At 38.7% G+C, this 18,523-nt stretch overlaps 3 protein-coding genes across 4 annotated transcripts; 1 reads left to right on the plus strand and 2 right to left on the minus strand.

The window, feature by feature from the left end:
* Window positions 1-3,820: 3,820 nt before the first annotated feature.
* LOC135673091 (homeobox-leucine zipper protein HOX16-like) lies at window positions 3,821-6,177 on the minus strand. Its single transcript, XM_065181827.1, has 4 exons — window positions 5,605-6,177; window positions 5,355-5,497; window positions 4,637-4,876; window positions 3,821-4,477 (listed from the first exon to the last, which is right to left on the minus strand). The coding sequence occupies exons 1-4, from the start codon at window positions 5,699-5,701 to the stop codon at window positions 4,100-4,102; spliced, it is 858 nt and encodes a 285-aa protein (XP_065037899.1). The 5' UTR covers window positions 5,702-6,177; the 3' UTR covers window positions 3,821-4,099.
* On the minus strand, window positions 5,962-13,683 carry LOC135675063 (tetraspanin-8-like). The gene is made up of 3 exons (XM_065185330.1): window positions 13,158-13,683; window positions 12,666-12,975; window positions 5,962-6,215 (listed from the first exon to the last, which is right to left on the minus strand). The coding sequence occupies exons 1-3, from the start codon at window positions 13,659-13,661 to the stop codon at window positions 5,962-5,964; spliced, it is 1,068 nt and encodes a 355-aa protein (XP_065041402.1). The 5' UTR covers window positions 13,662-13,683.
* Window positions 13,684-15,193: 1,510 nt separating this feature from the next.
* Window positions 15,194-18,430, plus strand: LOC135673094 (heat shock factor-binding protein-like). Of its 2 annotated transcripts, none has more exons than XM_065181833.1 (5): window positions 15,194-15,296; window positions 16,247-16,300; window positions 16,605-16,628; window positions 16,724-16,766; window positions 18,126-18,430. In XM_065181833.1, the coding sequence occupies exons 1-5, from the start codon at window positions 15,267-15,269 to the stop codon at window positions 18,251-18,253; spliced, it is 279 nt and encodes a 92-aa protein (XP_065037905.1). In that variant the 5' UTR covers window positions 15,194-15,266; the 3' UTR covers window positions 18,254-18,430. The 2 variants fall into 2 exon arrangements, with proteins under 2 accessions (XP_065037905.1, XP_065037904.1); XM_065181832.1 differs by having other exon boundaries at window positions 15,221-15,296; window positions 16,235-16,300.
* Window positions 18,431-18,523: the final 93 nt, after the last annotated feature.

The following is an 18,523-nucleotide window of genomic DNA, read 5'->3' on the forward strand; positions in this document are numbered from 1 at the left end:
ATAATAAAAAAATTCATTTAACATGATCAGATATTTCAATACTAGGTCAGCTCTGATACCAAATATCATGACCCGAGCCTGATGGGCTAATTAGTCTATCAACTTTGTTTGGTCTAAACCACTGATCAAAATGCTTAAGCTGAAGTTGATAGTAATATAATTATCAGACCCTTATAAGTTAATCTTAATCCTGCCCACTTTCGATGTGTGACTAATAAAAGTTTTTCTTTGTTGGGAGACCTTTTCAAACTATGAATTATTACAGTAGCCTGTAAAAATCAATTCAAAAGATCAAGATGTGAGATCAAAAATGAAAAAGAGAGAAATTATAGAACAGCAAGCTGTTTGTGACAACCAAATACTTGTTGCCACAGATCACCAGATGATGTTTGTAACAAGTTCTCCAATTGAGATAATTGATTGATTGTACACCCAATTGCTATTTGATTCCATGAGGATTATGAATTTTCTTATGAGCAGAATCCAAGCATTTAGAAGATGATGATGATGAAACTACAACACTAAGTTCTTTTGGATACAATGCTGCTTTCTAAAGTTGAAAGAAGGTGCACTTCAAAGGTAACAACATAATCTATCATCATGACTTCAACATTCTGTAAGCATGCTGTTCATTCCACATCCCAGAAGCTGCCATCTAGTATCTTTCTACACCAGTTTGGTTTCATCAAAGACAGGAGGTAGGTTATTCATATGGCAAATTGATTATAACAATTGGTTTATAGAAATCAATAGGAGTGGTACATAAAGTTGGTAGGAAATTGAGATATTAAAATCAGTGCAGAAAGAACAATTTGATGATAACCTAACTAGCATCCATGGTTGGATCATGCAACCATTCTACCTACCAACTTGACCAACAAAAATATTAGATCAAATGTTTGAGTGTCATCTTTACAAGGCTCTTAAATCAGCATATCTTCAGGATGAAGAGAGAAATCAACCACCAGATGAAGGTAGTTTAGATGATAAAAACTCAAAAGATTCTTTCTTATGGAAGTTTCCTTGATTTGCATGCATGAATATTTATTTCAATATGAAGACTCTCTTGTTTAGATATATCATTTTAATATATTTATGCATAAATAATTTCACCTTAAAAAAAGTAATTTGTTGGTACAGAAGCCTATTTCCTCCAAAACAATGGTAATGATAGGGTCCTTACTATTGATTGCTTGTTTTGAGTTGTTGTTGGAAGTAGGTATGAGATTCAATGGCTTGGTGAAGGAAGATATTATGTCCTTATAACTAAAGATCATCATCTTATTTATGGTCATATATCATCATCACCATTGAGAACACACAGTTTGGTTTCATAGCTGTGCTTGTATCCATCAGTCACCATATTAGATGGCCCCTACACATCATTGGTAGAGCTTACTATTGAATGCATATAAGAAAGTCAAAATAAAATAGTCATCCTTAGAGAAACTAATAATAAATTATTATTATTAATAAAAAGGAGAGATGAACCCCATATCCTTAGAGAAATTAATAATAAATTATTATTATTAATAAAATAGTCATCCTTAGAAGAAAAAGGGGTCAAAAGTTCAATCCTAATATGCTTAATAATTTACTCATGTGAAAGTGGTATTTGAATGTTCTCTTTATGAACCCCATATAAGTTGTGACAATCTTCATTAAACTTATATTAGCATTAAAGATAAACTATTGAATCTTATACCATTATTTAATTTTGACAAGTCCTATCATTTTGTCTATCTTTTGCTACCACTAAAAAATGTGAAGCAAGAAAGATTATAAAATAAATTTCATCCTTGCTACAATTTTAATTTAATGTATTGGATCTAGTGAAAGATTCTACAAGGTGGAAACATCTCTCTCTCTCTCTCTCTCTCTCTCTCTCTCTCTCTCTCTCTCTTCTTTGATTTACTACCAGATAGGGTGGTCCAAAACTAGTGATGTTAAAGGCTCATGATCCAAATCCTTTAGCTTCTGTTGCACTTCACTTCCCATAACCTAAAAATACAACCATAAGGGTCTGGAAATTACTTCATTACTGTTGTGTTATATAAATAATAATAATAATAATAGAATTATCCAATTTCTTCTAAAAAAAAATTGGAGGTAACTTAGTGGTCTCATTAAAAATATATTTATTTGATATAATTTCATCAAATACCGAGTTTACGATGAGTTCGAGCCCAAACATATGAGATTTTAATTATGTACCAGATTCAGATTGGATTTACCATCACATTCGATATCAATTCATCGCTTAGATTTGAGAAAGAAAGAAAAAGAAAAAAGTATGACAAAAAAATGAAAAAAAAAACCTGAAAGAAAAAAATAGAAACACTTGTAATTTCAGAACAAATAAAAACAAAAAACAACTTGCCTAACATGCATTTTTCAATCTGTTTTAGTGTTACTGCTTCCAAGAACAGAAAACAACAAGCCTATCTGAAACAATTTGGATCTGTTTTGAATGAACACAATAACACAACAAAAGGAAGCCCAAATTGTGAGCCATCCAACCCTATTTGGAACAACTTGGGGTTGCTATCCCCATGTTTTCTTGATTTAGTTCTTGGAAGCCTCTTTCCACTGTGCAAGGATCCAATAAATTAGCCCACAAATTTTCAAGGAAGATTTGACTAATAGCAGCAGCTATTTCTAATTGACTATGAAGAATATTTACTTATCAATCAACACCTCACAGCTGAAGTAGATTATATGCAGAATATGAGTCTTATTTCTAATCAATTGCTCAAGAGTTGTATGGGGATTGGTGATACTTCCAGTTGGCAGAATCCTTTCTAATTAATCTGCTGAAGTAGATTAATGTTTTCAGCGAGTCCTTTTCACAAACAGCTGCTGATCGTTCCGCTGAATTGACCGCTGTATAATCTGAGGATTCATGCAGCTGCTATTCACAAACAGCTGCTTCGAACAGCTCAAGACCTTCCCGGCCATTGCAGGAGTCTCGGCACTAGGGGCAGGTGGGCGTCTGCACCAGCCAAGCATCCACGCACTTCGCATGGAACGCATGCTCGCATGTAGGAAGCAGCCTGCCGACATCGCCCACCTCGAAGCTCTCCAAGCACACAGCTCGCTCGCTTGTTGCATGCTGCTACGGCGCCGAACCCCCCGGAAGCCTCCTCTGATAGCTCTCCCAACTATGCAGACTTAGATCAGGGCAAACCCACCAACGCTAAGTAACAGTACTGAGATGGAGGAGGAGGACAGGATAAGCACCTCGATGGTCTCTGCGGCCATGGCTGGACGAGCTACCACTATGGACGACCTTCTTGCCTCCCTTTTCCTCTCTACTAATAATGCCAACGCAAAGTTGGGGAAGCTGCGTACGTGCCATCCGACTGTTCTTTGTACGGCATGAATGGGTAAAAAACGAATCACACTTTATTCTCAAAAATAAGGAAAAAATAGAGATAAAAGAACATCTAAAACCCGATTCCATGAACTGAAACCATCGCGAGTGGGTTGCAACTTAGATGGAAGAAGATGGTGTGCACCATCTAATTGTTCTTCCCTTGTGAAAATGTCCCATACCTTTCACAAGGAACAAGCAACATCAATAGATTCCCACAAGATATATTAACATTAATATAAACACAATACAAACCAAAAGTTGAAACTTCACTTTCGTTTCTCTTTCCAGGAAACTTACAGTAATTAAGCACTAAAACAGAGGAAGACAGTATTGATGTCAATCTTAAAAAGATCATGCTTTGAACTTTTTTTTATTTTTTCTAATTATTCAAAAAAGATAATTAAAGACACTCCAAGACACACACGCGTGCACAAAATCCAGTGCTAGTTGAATTGCACATCATCAACTTGATCATGATTATGATTGGCTCAATGTATCCCCAAAACAACATAACCGCAACGGCAGCAACACCGTCAAGAACATAATAATACCATGCACAGGGAGAGTCTTCGCCTCCAGCCACTTATTCCAGACATTTGTACACATCCCAAAGCATACCGCAGATTACAACTCATACTTCACGTACTAGTAGTAGCCATAGATACTTACTGAAGGAGGGGGAGAGGAAGAAGAAGCTGCAGTGACACCGTGTGCTCGTTCTGTTCAGTTCCAAACCCACAACCCCAGCTGGGCATCCTCCTGGTGGTGGTGGTGGTAGTGGTGGTGATGATGGTGCTCCCCCACGAACATCGAATCGTAATAGCAGTCACAATTAGCCGCGTCGTTTACGTCGCCGTGGTAGCCTTCGGGGAAGAAGGACACCTCGCCGCTGTCCAACAGGTGGGTCGGGCACTCCGCGTCGACCACCGCGCTCCCGCCGCTTCCCGTGCTCAGCCTGTCCTCCGCCTTCTTCTGCACTGCCAGGGACGCGAGGTCGGTAGCTGATGCGGCATGGTCGCCCGCTTTTGTCCCGGTGATCCCTGCGGCTGCCGTCGGGGCTGTAGCCTTATTGATCTGGAGCTTCTCGGTCAGTGAGATCACCTGAAGGATTTGCCACCAATGGCGGTTAACCATAGCAACAGGAAGGCGGCCATTCTCCAATGGCGCCAACGCCAACCATTTCGTCGAACACGATTGACGACGAAGGTGGTGTTATCTTGGAATCGAGGAGAGAGAGAGAGAGAGTGTGTGTGTGTATGCCTGGGAGCGGAGGCGGTCGTTCTCCCTGAGGAGGGAATCGTGGTCGGCGAGGAGGGTGTTGTAGGAGGACTTGAGGCGGTCGAAGTCGTGCTCCAGCTGCTTGTTCTTCCACCGGGCGCGGCGATTCTGAAACCAAACAGCCACCTGCCTTGGCTGCATCCCCAGCTTCCGTGCGAGCTCACCCTTCCTCTCCGGCTCCAGCTTGTTCTCCGCCTCGAAGCTCCGCTCCAGCAGGTGTACCTTTCATCGCCGCAACCTCAACATCATTCACTTCAGCACATCACAACCATCCGGAAGTCGACCAACACCCCAACACGGGAGATTACTTATTCTAGTTGCTGCGTCAAATACGACAACCTATTGCATCGGTCAACCACACGGAGGGGGCGGAGGAGGCCTCCATGGCACCATTGGAAGAGTAAAAGCATATTCCTCCGTTAAATCTAACACGTATCCAGTTCCAATGACCTACATGTGATCTGGGAATCAACTAGCACGCCCGCCCATGGCCGTGGTACCGTGTCCCAATAAGCGACAACAAAGAACAGGTCATATGCTAAGGGAAAAGACCAAAACCTTTTATTACAGCCCTGTGGAAGTGTTCTCTCACAAGCAAAACTATAGTTACCGTCCATGGCATTATGTCCTCTTCCTTGTGTCCTCGCATCAACTTCTGAATTCTACGCAACATGAACATAGCGATGGGCAGAAGAATTACCTGCTCCGGCGTGAGGCGGCGCTTCTTCTCCGGCAGCTGCTCGTCGTAGTAGTAGTACTCCTCCTCCAGTAGCTCGTCTGGCGACGTGAAGAAGGGCCGGCGCTTGCTCGCGCCCTCGACCGCAGACACAGCTGGTCCCGCCCCTTTTATTCCGAAAATACCCCTACTAAGTAACTTGACGCCGGGCAACCGACCCATACACGACAACAAGCACCAACGAGGACAAGATCGGAAAAACGAAGGAACCCACCTCCGAACACCGGGCCGCCGCCGCCCAGGAGGATCATCTGCTGCCCGTGGTGGCCGTGCGACAAGGAGGAATGAAAGATCAGACGGCCAGAGTCCATCGCCCTAGCTCGAACACAGATCAGTGCGGCCGCTGACGAGATCTCTCTCCCCTCTCCTTCTTCCACCAAGATCGAAGCTTGCTATAGCAGCGTCTATCGAGATCAATATCAATACGTGCTATATCTATATGTATAAGGAGGTCTCCTTGATCGGTTCAGAAGAAGACGATGCTCTTGTGGCGGAAGAACGACGTACTCCACAGGAGCCTCGTCGACGTCTTCATCAGAAAGAGAGAAAACCCCATCATGCGGCAATCCTGTCAGGGTTCGGCCTCCTCGAGATCCCCCAACTCCGCCACCGAGACCTCGTCGGAGGCCGCGTCAGAGCCCGGCGACAGCGACGAAGGCAGAGAGAAAGGAGGAGGCGGGAGGGAGTTACGGCCGGAGCCGGGGACTCCGGCGGCAGCAAGAAGGCCTCTCTTCCGTTGTTCTTGTCTTCTTTCGGTGTGGAGAGGCTTCGCGGCCAAAGTTGAGGGAAGGGACGACGGCGTGGATTTATAGCTGGGGAGTTTGCCTGGTGTGACGGAAATGCCACAATGAGTGTTGGGATATCACGGGATAGGGGAAGGATAACATGTGTGAACATGGAACATCGCAGGGATAGCGTAGTCCATACGGTGAAGTTGGGGAATGGCTGCGATCGAGACGTGGGGATAAGGTATTCGGTTTATCTTATACCGATCTGGATCCGTATTTATGGGGACTTGTGGGATACGGGGAACGGGGAACGGGGAAGGGTTGGCCAAAGTAGATCTGAGTTTGTTTGTTTCTTCTACTGTACAACATGGTATTTATTGTACGATAGATATAAGTATTATTATACGAATATAGTATGAAAGTCTGGATGGTGACAAAAATCATTTATATTTTTTATATTAACTGATGAATTCAGAAGGGAAAGAAGAAATTCCATCCGGTACAATAGGAATTTGATTGCTATCTTGACTAGATTGCCTTGATTGATTGTCGCATGCGATTACAGACCAAAGAAAACATCAAATCTTATTAACTTTTGAATTTTCCCAAATTTTAATTCAGGTTAAAACGTTGGAAGCAATAAATTAGATTTTGATTAAGAAATAATAGTTACGAGTTTTGAGTGGGTATGCTTATGTATATATAAGTATTGAGGGAAGAGATAATATAAAGATTGCAAATATATTAAATTATCTATAATAATAATAATAATAATAATAATAGATTGAAAATTTAAAGAAGTGAAACAAGTCAAGGCGCGGGAGGGGGCGTGGGCGTGGGGGTCACCACACCGGGGAGGGCGGGCCCACCGCGGACGAAGTTGACGTGGGACCATGACAGGTGTTCGGGTGGGGCCACCAGACGCAGAGGCACCACACGCGGTAGGAGCACATGGGGAGGCAGGGTTGGGTGGCCCGTGTGGGCCCCACCGCCGACCACAATCGGGGCCACGGGGGGTGCGTTGGGTTGAATCAAGAAAGAGGGCATTTGGAAGGTGGGGGTGGGGGACGAGAACGGGTCGGACTGTTTTAGGTAATTATGTGTATTCGATCCACTTAAATTAAATTAAATCGAACTATCATCTAATTAAAATTTCCAATTAGATTGTCAAAGGGCACGACGATATCGAAGTTAAATTAATTATTAATGTCAGATATCCGATGAATATGACTGTCACACTTGATTGGTAATCGAATTGTGTCATGTCATGAGGACAGATGTCGAACATGTGTAACGCAGTGCAGTTCGGGTTCGGGCACGCAACCGTCATGACATGTATTAAATTTGTCTCACCTTTGGTTTCACCAATCAAGATTTGAAATTGAGGGTCACAAGTCACACCATTTGAGATGATTGAACTCCTAATGCCACCGTTAGTGGAGCTCTGATCCGAAATTATTTCAGTTAATTATTTTTAATTCATTATATATGTATATATGTATATATATATATATTGCATGGGCAAATTAAGAGACTGCTTTCTCAGCTTAGTTCATCTTCCTTAGGTGTTGTCCGAGTGGATTGAGGAGCCCCACTGAAGTAGTGGAGAATCCTTCCTCCCTTTTTCTACTGATTACAACTTCTTCTTGGGTCTCCTCTCCTACCAACAATGCAAACCCAGTGGTACAGAACTGTATATGATCACTTCTCCCTTGGTTTCAGTAGTTAGATGCTGTATTCCTCAACATGATGTAGTAGTGGTCCATGGAGAGGGGATGGGAGGAGAGAGAGTCTCCAATAAAAGAAGAGCAGAAAACACATTTGACTTCTCTGTACCAATGCCACCACCATTGCTTCTCACCTGCAGCAGGTTTGTGTGATGATTACACAACATTTGATTTCTGGTGTTCAGATGGGAGGAGGGCAGCCACCCAATGAGGGAAGTCAAATGGGTCTCTGTGTCAGCCTCACCACAAGGGGCTTGATGTTGCCTCCATTTCCCACAGTATCAGCCACTGAGGGAAATTGGATTCCAGTGGATCTCCATGGCTGCTCTTTCTTTAACATTGCATCTCTACCTACTTGGTGATTTAGCTGATGAGGCTTTGGAGGCCATGAAAACTTCCTTCGCTTGGCAGGAAAGAAGAATTAACTAACATTCACTTCGTTTCCAGCTTATCAACTCTCTTTCTTGATGACATCTCATTGATCTGAAGAATAGATTGCATAATGTTTCAGCTTTAGTTTTTAATCTTGTGCTGATTCATAGTGATCCCTTCATCAGGTTAACTTATTCAAGGCACTGCAATTGAGCTCTCAACAGCATGATTTCAGAAAACATAGTGTATTTATTTGATATAAACCATCAAAATTATCTTTTGGCAAAGGGATTTAAGCAATTGTTCACTTGACATTTTTTTTTCTGATGAAGCTCATAACAAGATTTCTTTCCTATAGGCAAAAATTGTGTGTAGCAGGAATAGATCATCAAAAGAAAAGTGTGCATGATTGTGAATGACAACAGAAGCTTTTGTCATTTCTACCATTTTGTGCAGTCTCTGTCACTGAAGGACACACTTAGTCATTCATCAAAGCTAACCATGCAGTGACAGTAAAATTCTGCTACATACTGCAGACATCTAACATTTTATCAACTGCATAAAGCTAGATAATGAACAATTAAGCCAACCAAGAACTGTAAACACAATGTCTTTTGGCTGGAGTGGGTGTCTAACCCTATCCAGTATGAACAGCATAATTTTACTCTTTTTTATTTTCTTTTTCTATTTGTTGCTTTGTGTGTGTGTGAGAGAGAGAGAGAGAGAGAGAGAGAGAGAGAGAGAGAGAGAGATGGACAAAAGGCATCCAGTGGCCACCTATTCTCTAATCAGTACTATTCTGGAGGATAGGGATAATCTCTCTCTCTCTCTCTCTCTCTCTCTCTCTCTACATTTCCTCACAAAATTGTTTGGTTGTATGAACATATTTTTGGACCACTCTGAGCTCCTATCTTTGCTGTCCCAGATGATGAAGAGAAAGGAGAATGGATGGTCTCTATAATTTAACTCTATCTCAAACTAGGGGTGATGAAGAAATGTGGCTATGCTTTCTCTCTCCCTCTCCCTTCTTTTTCTTAGCTGGGATGCATTTTCTGAGTCCAAGAGGATTGGAGCTTCCTTGACATTATATGCAACAACAAGGAATATGATCTCTGCAGCTTCTTTATAAGATGTATATCTTTGCTGTGACACCATATCCAAGGAATAGGAGAAGAAGAAAGCACATCAAGTAGGATGTTTTTAATATACAGTGGGGGTTGGGTAGGATGACTAAAGTGGGAGCATGAAGTAGTGCTCCTCTTACCTTCCCCTAATGTCAAGATCTGTCAAAAGGCACAACAAATAGGAGAAACAAATATCCTTTTATGTTGACATATGCACACAAATGTAAAAAAAAAAGAAAAAAAAAGAGTATTTTATGTGGAATTTCAGGTGTTTCTTCACAGAAATGTACGCGCACAAATGTATAAAAACAAAAAAATTATAATTTTCTCCCTTTCTCCTCTCCCCTCTTTTTGTAATTTTTTTTGGACTTTCTAAATTTCAGTCTCTAGAAATAAAAGAAGACTCAATTTAATTGCAAGATAGTATTTATTTTAATAAAGAAGAAAAAAATTAAAATGACAATAAATATGCTCAGCTAAAGGATGGAGAGTGGTCCTCCACTCTATTTTCTGAACAAGGTGTATTTCAATGATTGATAACAAACACTCTACATGAATGCTTTCTCACAATCCTTATAAGAAAAGTTTTTAATTTTGAGGATTGGATTTTACCAATCGTAACTCGAATCAATATGTTGATATGTCAATACTATCGTATGTATGAGTTAAAAAAATAATTTATCATCCAATACAAATTTTATCTTGAATGTATAGATCTTATATCGAGTAGTATACATACCGCATCGAACCATCTAAATCTTTTGTGAGATCTAATGACTAATATAAGTTTTGTACAAAATCTTGTATATATGTCATTCGATAATTGGTCCTATGAATATCTAAGTTTTCTTCTCCACAAAGAAAATAAAAAAAAGGGAAAAGGAAAAAACTTTAGATCCAATGTAAGACTTTGAGAAAGGTGACTTTGAGAAAGGTAAGGAGTCCACTCATTGAGTGGACAGGTGAGTGGTCATGGGTATGTCCAAGGTGTTATCCTAAGGACTGCACTCATTGTATTCATGTTTTTTTTAACCTAAGCAGATGTCACTTCATGCTTGGCAACATGGAACTTATGTGCAGCACACAGAAACCAAGGGTTGTGAACATGATCCCATTGCTGTGGACTTGGGTTCATAAGCTGGAAATAAATTAGTAGATTTAGTTATCTATTTTTTTCTACCTGAATTCATAAGGTGGAAAAAAGAAAATTAGGATTGCTCCAGCAGTGTTACTGATAGGTCAGGATTGTGACAGCAGAACCTTTAATGCAGTATAAGCCTCATTGCAGGAACTAACCAAATGCACAGTAGTAAGTGTGAAGAAACTGCACTAATTTGAATTCACTTCCAAGGCAAGAAAAAGGACTGACTACACAAGTCAGCTAATGTTGTTCTACTTGCTGTACAGTTTATCATGAGCAGACAATTGTTGCAGCTCTTATGATATCTATACTCTCATTAATTCAATCAAGAAGCTAAAAGCAAATACAAGAGAGAAAATATATATATGCAGTCTCTTAAACGAAGTCTTGGATTGACTTGTAAAGATCTCATGTATATACTACTATAATTAATTTAGATTTAAACATCTTATATCAAAGATTCAAGGTCAAAAAAATAAATGATATTAGAGTACTATAGAGCATGGTATTGATTGTTGTTCTAATAAAAGAGGCACATCAATTATATTATTATTAATACTTTAAAAGAATAAATGATGAAGACGAGATTCAAAGTCTGAGACCTTGATGTTTTACTAGCTAAGGTCACTGATGCTTTCAATAATTTATATATACTATTATCATTTTATGCATTTAAGTAAATGATGGATTTAAAGTAATTTGAACTAATTAAGGGATCGGAGTAACATTAATTAGATATAATTCTCAACCATTAACTGAAGCACTACTGTGGCTCTTGGCTCAGATCAACTTTTAGAGAATAATCCAACCATGAAAGATGAAAATTACATCAGATAACGCATGATGGATTTACTTACATGACCATCCACATCACTTTCACTAGACAAGTTAACATACTTACACATGAATTGAGTCTTGAACACCTATGTTGAAGTCAGACTAAATTGCACTGAATTGGAAGACACCTCCTTTGGGTCCTCAAAGATTGGCTGTCAACAGTTTATGATCTCTCACGAGCCATTAAAATTAGCAATTTGGAATCGGCCAGAGTAGGTTATGAGCACTTCAATCGATATTTTTAATTTCAAGATTTTATAGAAACCATCAAAAATACAACCGAATAATTTTTTCCACAAGAGCGAAAAATATTTCGATGTCAACTACACGAAGGAATTGAAAAATAAAAAAAATCAAAGGAGATGAGAGATAATCGAAAATTAGAATAATTAGAAAAAAAAAAGTATAATAATTTTATCACTTGTAGTGAGTGATAAGAATTAGTCTAAAATAACAAACCGTCGTATTCAAATATAACAAAACATGATTCGGAGATTATAGACTTATAAACTAGAATAATTGTAACATGTTTATTTTGATCTTTATCATTAATCATACTTTCTCTTTGACAATATTCTCTAATTTCTAGTCATATTGTTTTATATTTTCCACAGATATTCTTTTAATCACACTCCGGCCAATCTATTTTTCTCCAAAAGAAATATTCTCTTTTCTATTCTTTCTTTTTGTTTGCCTTTTTCTTATATTGTATCCCTTTCTTAATTGGATCCAATCACAAAAATCTTATCCTTCATAGATTAGGTAATCTTTGATAAATGTATAAAAATTAATGGGATGAGTTTTCAAATTCCAAATCTTTCATGTCATGAATGAGGAAGAATGCAATCAAATCAAAAGGTTATCACGGGTTTGAAAACTGAATTTTTTTGTTGACCATAAAGCTAATTGGCTGTACTTACTATTGATAAGACCCTAAAGTCTTATCATAAAAGAAATGAAAAAAAATAATAAGGCACTGATACCAATTGATAAAACCCTAAGGTCTTATCGTAAAAGAAGAAAGAGCTCTAATAACAATTGATAAGACCCTAAAGTCTTATCATTTGATATCAGAGCATTTTACGATAAGACTTTAGGGTCTTATCAATTAGTATCAAAGCTCTTTCTTCTTTTACGATAAGACCGTAGGGTCTTATCAACTATCGAATTAAGAAAATTAATGCAATGGTTTAGAATTTAGAAAGGATAAATCTATAAATCTTGAAACCAAAAGTACAAGAAATACATATGTAGCCTTACGATTAACCAAAGAATCAAAAGTAGAATCCATTGCCATCACCACCACCACCACCACTAACCGAGCAAACTGAATCAGTGATGCGCACCCCCATAGTAGTAAGGAGGGTAATGGTTGCGAGACTTGTTGTTCCTGTACGCACAGCAGCCCACCGTGTGGGTGATGATGAGAAACACAAGAAGAGCCGCGTTGACGATGGCCACCTTCTTCCTCCCGTCCTTGAGAGTTGCCAGAACACCTCCCTTGCATGAGTTACAGGAGTAGCACAGCTTCTCCTGGCCGTTACTCCATGCCTTGCAATCGAGCCCTGATGCAACTGCTCCAGATTTTGGCGTCGTCCAGTACGTAGCATTTACGTAGGTGAATCTGCAGTAGCTCGGTGGCTTGCAGCAACCAGACTGAAGTACACAAAATTAGGGTTTAGGCCGGATGATGCTATTCTTTTCTTCTCTATCCTCACTCATCAAGAAATCTTTGTCCTAATTTACTCTCTCCTCTCTTCTCTTCTTGTTTCTTTTAATCAGCAGATCACACACTAATTGTTCTGCGATGGTTGAAAGAGAGAGAACGTAAGACATACCTGAATGGGCGACAGGTTTTTCCGGTAGAACTCGGTGGCCTTCATGCCGACGGCACCCTCGAGCTGGCCGCAGACCTTCGCCTCCTTCAAGCAGCCTTCGATGACATTCCAGGTCGGCCAATCCCGCACCCTCTTCTGCAGCCAGTGCGAGTAGTCGTCGAGTTTGTACTCTTTGTACGCCCTCCCAACTATCGCTTGTCCGACACCCTTATTGGTCACGATTAAGCCGAACATCGTGAAGGCAACCATGGCAAGGATCAACAGGAACAACACGAAGAGGTAGATCCATAGGAAGACGGACACACGAAAACATGAGCCCACGAAGCCCAGCACTGATACGACGAAGAGGAAGATGCCGAGGATGAGGAGGGGCAGTTGCAGGAACCGCTCGCATTCCGTGGCGGCTTGCACGCGGAACCACACCGCAATGCCGATGACCGGGAAGGAGACGAGCAGTGTCACGAAGTTTAAGATGCCTATCAGGCTGTTGCTGATCTTTACCATGCTTCGCTTCCCGGTTTCTTGGAACAAGCACGACTACAAAGTGTAATGAGATTGCGACCAGAGGTGTCGAGAGGGGAGGAAACAATGCCTCTCTCTCTCTCTCTCTCTCTCTGTCAAATCAAAAATCACAATTGAAGGAGATGACACAATGATGAATCTTCCTCTTATTTCTTCTCCTCTCTCTTTCTGTCAAACCAAGATGACAACTATGACAAGATTGCACCGAGAGATAGGAAAAGACAAGAGGTAGGAAATGTGAGAGGGGGAAATAATTGTCTCTTGCTGCCTCTCCTTTCTCCGCCGTCAATATCAAGGAGGGAAGGAGAAGAAGTTTGGGTCTCCTTTGTCCCATAATAGGGGAGACTCAGTTGGTAGGTCTATTTTTACAGACACAACTATCAAATTACTATTTTTTTTTCTTTTGATATACAATGGGGAAAAAGTTGGCTGGTGGAGACAGGAGATTGTGAACTCATGTAAATAAAAGAAGATTTGAGATTTGGAGTTGTGATGTTGCTGGAATTTCCAGGTGGGTTTTGTTTTTTATTAGAAGTTCTTAGTCACAAGGCTTATAACAAAATCATAATGGTCTATATTTAGTTATAAGACTCATTCAATCTGTATAAAATTTACATGTCCCTAATGAATTAAACTTTGTTGTTGCCAGAGAATTTGTTTCCATATAACTAAAGTGTATTAGGGGCTTTATTTTTCACAAATTAGATCATAACATTGAAGATTTAGCTACACAATTTAGGGACTATGATCCTGAAATAGCAATGAACAACATCCAACTCTTTTTTTTTGGGGTAGATGTAGACAAGAATGAGACATATAATTTATTTTTTTTATAAGATATATCCCAAGATAATGCAATCAATGATCAAGATATTTATTAGTCATGATAGTTGTTGATATCTTTAAAATTATCGAATGAAATTCTAAACCCTCGACTTATGCAAAATGGTTAAAACTAGTTGAATGAGTTTCTAAAACTATCAACTTTTGATATGAACTAAAAATATTTATCGGACGATATCTCAAAGTATCGGCCCATGATAAAAATTTAATCGGATATGATTTCGATTGTGTTTTAGAAATCATATTACTAAATGGAACCAACTTGTTTCTAAAATAGAAAAACTAAAACTAAAGAATAAACATGTGAGTGATCCTACCATTATCATTTACTATTTAGATTATAATAATTAATAAATAAAATGATGTATATTTTTTTATACCTTAGAGAATACATGAGGTTTATCATTATCTACATGCAAATTCTTTTAGAGGATAAAAATGATAATATTTTTTTGTTGTTGATATAACAAAATTTAAGTTTATATTTATTTTTTTAATATTTTACCTTCTTATATTTTTTTAGACTTTTATTTTTTTTCTATTTTTTTTCCTGTAGTCTCACTGACAGATACATTGCAGAATATATCTGTAACGGTTTTTTGCGGGTATTGGTTTCGGGAATTCGTCATTATAACGGCCGTTATATTGATAACTATATTGTCCACCGTCGGCCCGGCTGACTCTTTCCCTTGTCCAAAAGCATCGGAGGAGGCGTAGCAGCGAGGAAACGGAAGGCTTCGGGCGATGGCTGCCACTAACCCCGGAGGCGTCAAGGTCAGCTCCATAAAGGCCTCCTTTACACCCAAATCTTTACCCGAATTCCCTATCGAACCATGGATGCATCGATTGCCCTCTTCTCTCTGTTCTTTTTCTCTTCCGTTCCGACCGTCCACTGGGTGATGATATCTGCTCCGGATCTCATCTTCCTCTGGAGTTCGTTCGAGTTTTGATTGGACTTTGAGAATCGTAGGAAACTGTTGTTCTGATCTCTTCTCCTACGTCACATCATCTCTTTACGAGGCTTATAATCCGAAAGAAATCTTGTGAATTGTGGTGGAAAACAGAAAACAAGACTGAACATATTAGAATTCAGATTTAAACCTAAACTAGTCTTAATTTTATGCTTTGTTGTTTCAGTTGATATGATATGTTATTTGGTAAAGTGCCGACATTTAGGAGTTCTTTTTTCTGTGACATGTTGTTATGTTTGACTCTGACAAGCTAATGTAGTTCTTATTTTGCATTATAAGAATGAAGTGTTGTGATATGATATGTTAACTCATTTAGGGATTCTGAAGAGGTTTATTTTGCTTTATTCCGTGATATGATATGTTATATGTTGTTATGTTCGATTCATAGATTGAAGTGCTTAGTAGAATTTGATTATGAACTGATGTCCATAACGTAGGATGCCAACACCATAGGATTCTTCTGTGAGCTACTTTCTGTGGTGTGGAAAAAAGTTGAATTTTAAAAGGCTCTAATTGCTTTTGTGGCCTGATTACCATCATCGTCCTCATTAGCTGTTGGTTTTTTTTAACTGATGTTTGGTATCACTCAAATGAGATGTTCCATGTCATGTTACCGTGATTTCATTATTAAAGTATATTACACTCGACTTGTGAGTTATATCCAATGTATATTTTGTGTTACGAGGTAACATAATGACTATTTTCTATGACATCATTTATATGACTGATGAGTTCAGCCAGTTGATATTGCAGGCTGATCAAGACTCGGAATATCCAGCACAGAGCACCGCTGACATGACTGTATTTGTGAGTTCTGTGTTGTATATTTCTTGAAATTTCATGGAGATTGTCATCTTGCTTGCTTGTTTTGTTCACGTGTTTTGAGTTTATTGAGACAAAAACTTGCGAATTAGTATACTTCCAGGGTTGTTTCTCTTTAAAGATGTATATACAATATATTGTTAACTTGCAATTGTTTTTTAATCTGGATGAGACACATTCTTTGGGCTTTAGTAGTAATAGTTACTCCACTCTTTTGGCATATACATATAGTAAGATTGTTATGGAGATGAATTCCTTTTGTTAATTCCTTGTTCTTGGGTCTTTGCAGGTCCAAAACCTTCTTGTGCAGATGGTAACTTTTTCTTGACTTTTCTAGGCAAGGATTATGCTTACTTTACAAATCATATATGTTCTCCTTTTTCTTAATGGATAAATGGTTATTTGCAGCAAAATAGGTTCCAAGCAATGTCTGACAGCATTCTTTCAAAGAATATCCTATTTACCAATCTGTGGTAGCAATGATAACCTAGTTTAAAGCAGGATGTTTCCACTTTCTGGATTTTTTTGAGGGGCAAATACTACAGTGTGGCTTCTGGATTTTACAGGGAGAATTACATCTTCTCATGTACTGACTAGTCTTCTTGGCTAATATTTGATAGCATTTGTCCGTAATTGGTTGCCTTTTGGATCTGAGAACTGATAGGTTAATGTTTATGTATAATCTATACTGTACATGTTGACTTTGCCGCTTCTGTTCAATCATAACATGTTAGTTTTGCTGAATTTTATCCGAATTGTTTCATGTGCCTAGTAGACTATTACAACTGAAAGAAATGACCAGTTTATAAAATTTGAATTACGATTGCATTCCATTTTGTGCATTTATGCTTTTCATTGGTTAAATTGCTTCCCAAGACAAAACTTGTATGCTCCCTTTCTTTTGAGCTATGCTGATATCTAGGTAAAATGATCCATGTGTATGGAAGGAAGCTGCAAGTAATAATATAGGGCTTTTGACAGTTCCACCTGACAAAAAGCTTCTGGGTTTTTCTTACTCTCTGTTATTTGCTAGATTAGAAATTTTCTTGCAAAATTAGAAGATTGAGGCCAGGTTGACTGCCTGCCAAATTCCTTGTCAGATTTGATACAAAGCCTTTGGATCCCGAGTCTGTTGGTAGAAAAAGAATTTGAGGACTAAAATTAGACTGCAAGTTGTGGCTGTAATGAATTTCTTGATTGAGATCTTTTAGTTTCTATAAAGTAACTGATGTTCTTTTTTCTTGATTGATAAAGTTAACTTCTAGTCTCAGATGACTAGTTTCAGTGTCATAGATGACTTACTTCTAATTATTCTTTTCTTCTCTTTCTTTCATTCTTTGTTGGAGCAACCTACATTTTAGGTGAATCTAGTTCAAGTCTTCAAGCAAATGCAACTCACAAACAAAAGATCCTCAATTATAATGAGTATTGTTTTGGCCTTTTTCATAAGAGTTATGTCTGATGACGTTTAGAAGCAAGGACAAGTTAATCAAATTGAGGATTTAAAAAATGGATTTAAGTTTTATACTTTCTTCGTTACTTCATATTGAATTGATGGTTCTATATGTAACCTCTTACTTCCTTTGATGGTTTGTTTTCTAAAATATGTTGTTGAGGCAGAGGAAAAATGCCCACTTTTGCATTTTAAAATTTGAGTTTTTTTTTTTTTTTTTTTTAATTTTCCATTCTCAATCTTTCTATGACAATCTGTTAGTTTTGTCATCGTGGCTTAATGTTTCCTGTGTTTTGCATATTTTCGTTTTCCACGTTGAGCAACCAAAGATGTTGTAGTTCTTTAACTTCAGTTCACTTGATGATATGGGAAGCAAGATTGATGAACTGGAGCAGAGCATCAATGACCTCAAGGCTGAGATGGGTGTGGAAGGTGTAGCCAATTCAAAGCCAGAAGAAGACGAGCCCTCCGAAGATGCTGCATGAAGTTAGTACAACCCTATCAGTAAAGAGTGTGATTGTGTTTTATCCTCCATCGAACTAATAGCCATTCCTTATATCTCCCTGATTTTTTAGGCTTTAATAATATTAAAATGAGTGGTCCTTGTTGGTATTTGTAAGATTATATCATATTTCATTCAAGACAAACAATATTCGATTTCAGTGTGATCATCTTATTTTAGATTCAGACCAGGAAAATAGATCTCATGTAATCTACCATTTTGCAGTCTGCTTAGGGCATACTGCATAGGATGC

Source organism: Musa acuminata, chromosome BXJ1-5 (genome assembly GCF_036884655.1).
Source record: "Musa acuminata AAA Group cultivar baxijiao chromosome BXJ1-5, Cavendish_Baxijiao_AAA, whole genome shotgun sequence".
NCBI classification, from domain to species: domain Eukaryota; kingdom Viridiplantae; phylum Streptophyta; class Magnoliopsida; order Zingiberales; family Musaceae; genus Musa; species Musa acuminata.

Coding starts and splice junctions, on each gene's coding strand:
- LOC135673091 (XM_065181827.1), bottom strand. CDS start 5,701: ATGGACTCTGGCCGTCTGATCTTTCATTCCTCCTTGTCGCACGGCCAC. Junction 5,498..5,604: donor CGGCGGCCCGGTGTTCGGAG/GTGGGTTCCTTC, acceptor TCGGAATAAAAG/GGGCGGGACCAGCTGTGTCT. Junction 4,877..5,354: donor GCCGCCTCACGCCGGAGCAG/GTAATTCTTCTG, acceptor CGGCGATGAAAG/GTACACCTGCTGGAGCGGAG.
- LOC135675063 (XM_065185330.1), bottom strand. CDS start 13,661: ATGGTAAAGATCAGCAACAGCCTGATAGGCATCTTAAACTTCGTGACA. Junction 12,976..13,157: donor AAAACCTGTCGCCCATTCAG/GTATGTCTTACG, acceptor TGTGTACTTCAG/TCTGGTTGCTGCAAGCCACC. Junction 6,216..12,665: donor CCCTCCTTACTACTATGGGG/GTGCGCATCACT, acceptor CCGTCACACCAG/GCAAACTCCCCAGCTATAAA.
- LOC135673094 (XM_065181832.1), top strand. CDS start 15,267: ATGGCTGCCACTAACCCCGGAGGCGTCAAG. Junction 15,297..16,234: donor CTAACCCCGGAGGCGTCAAG/GTCAGCTCCATA, acceptor GAGTTCAGCCAG/TTGATATTGCAGGCTGATCA. Junction 16,629..16,723: donor AAAACCTTCTTGTGCAGATG/GTAACTTTTTCT, acceptor GGTTATTTGCAG/CAAAATAGGTTCCAAGCAAT.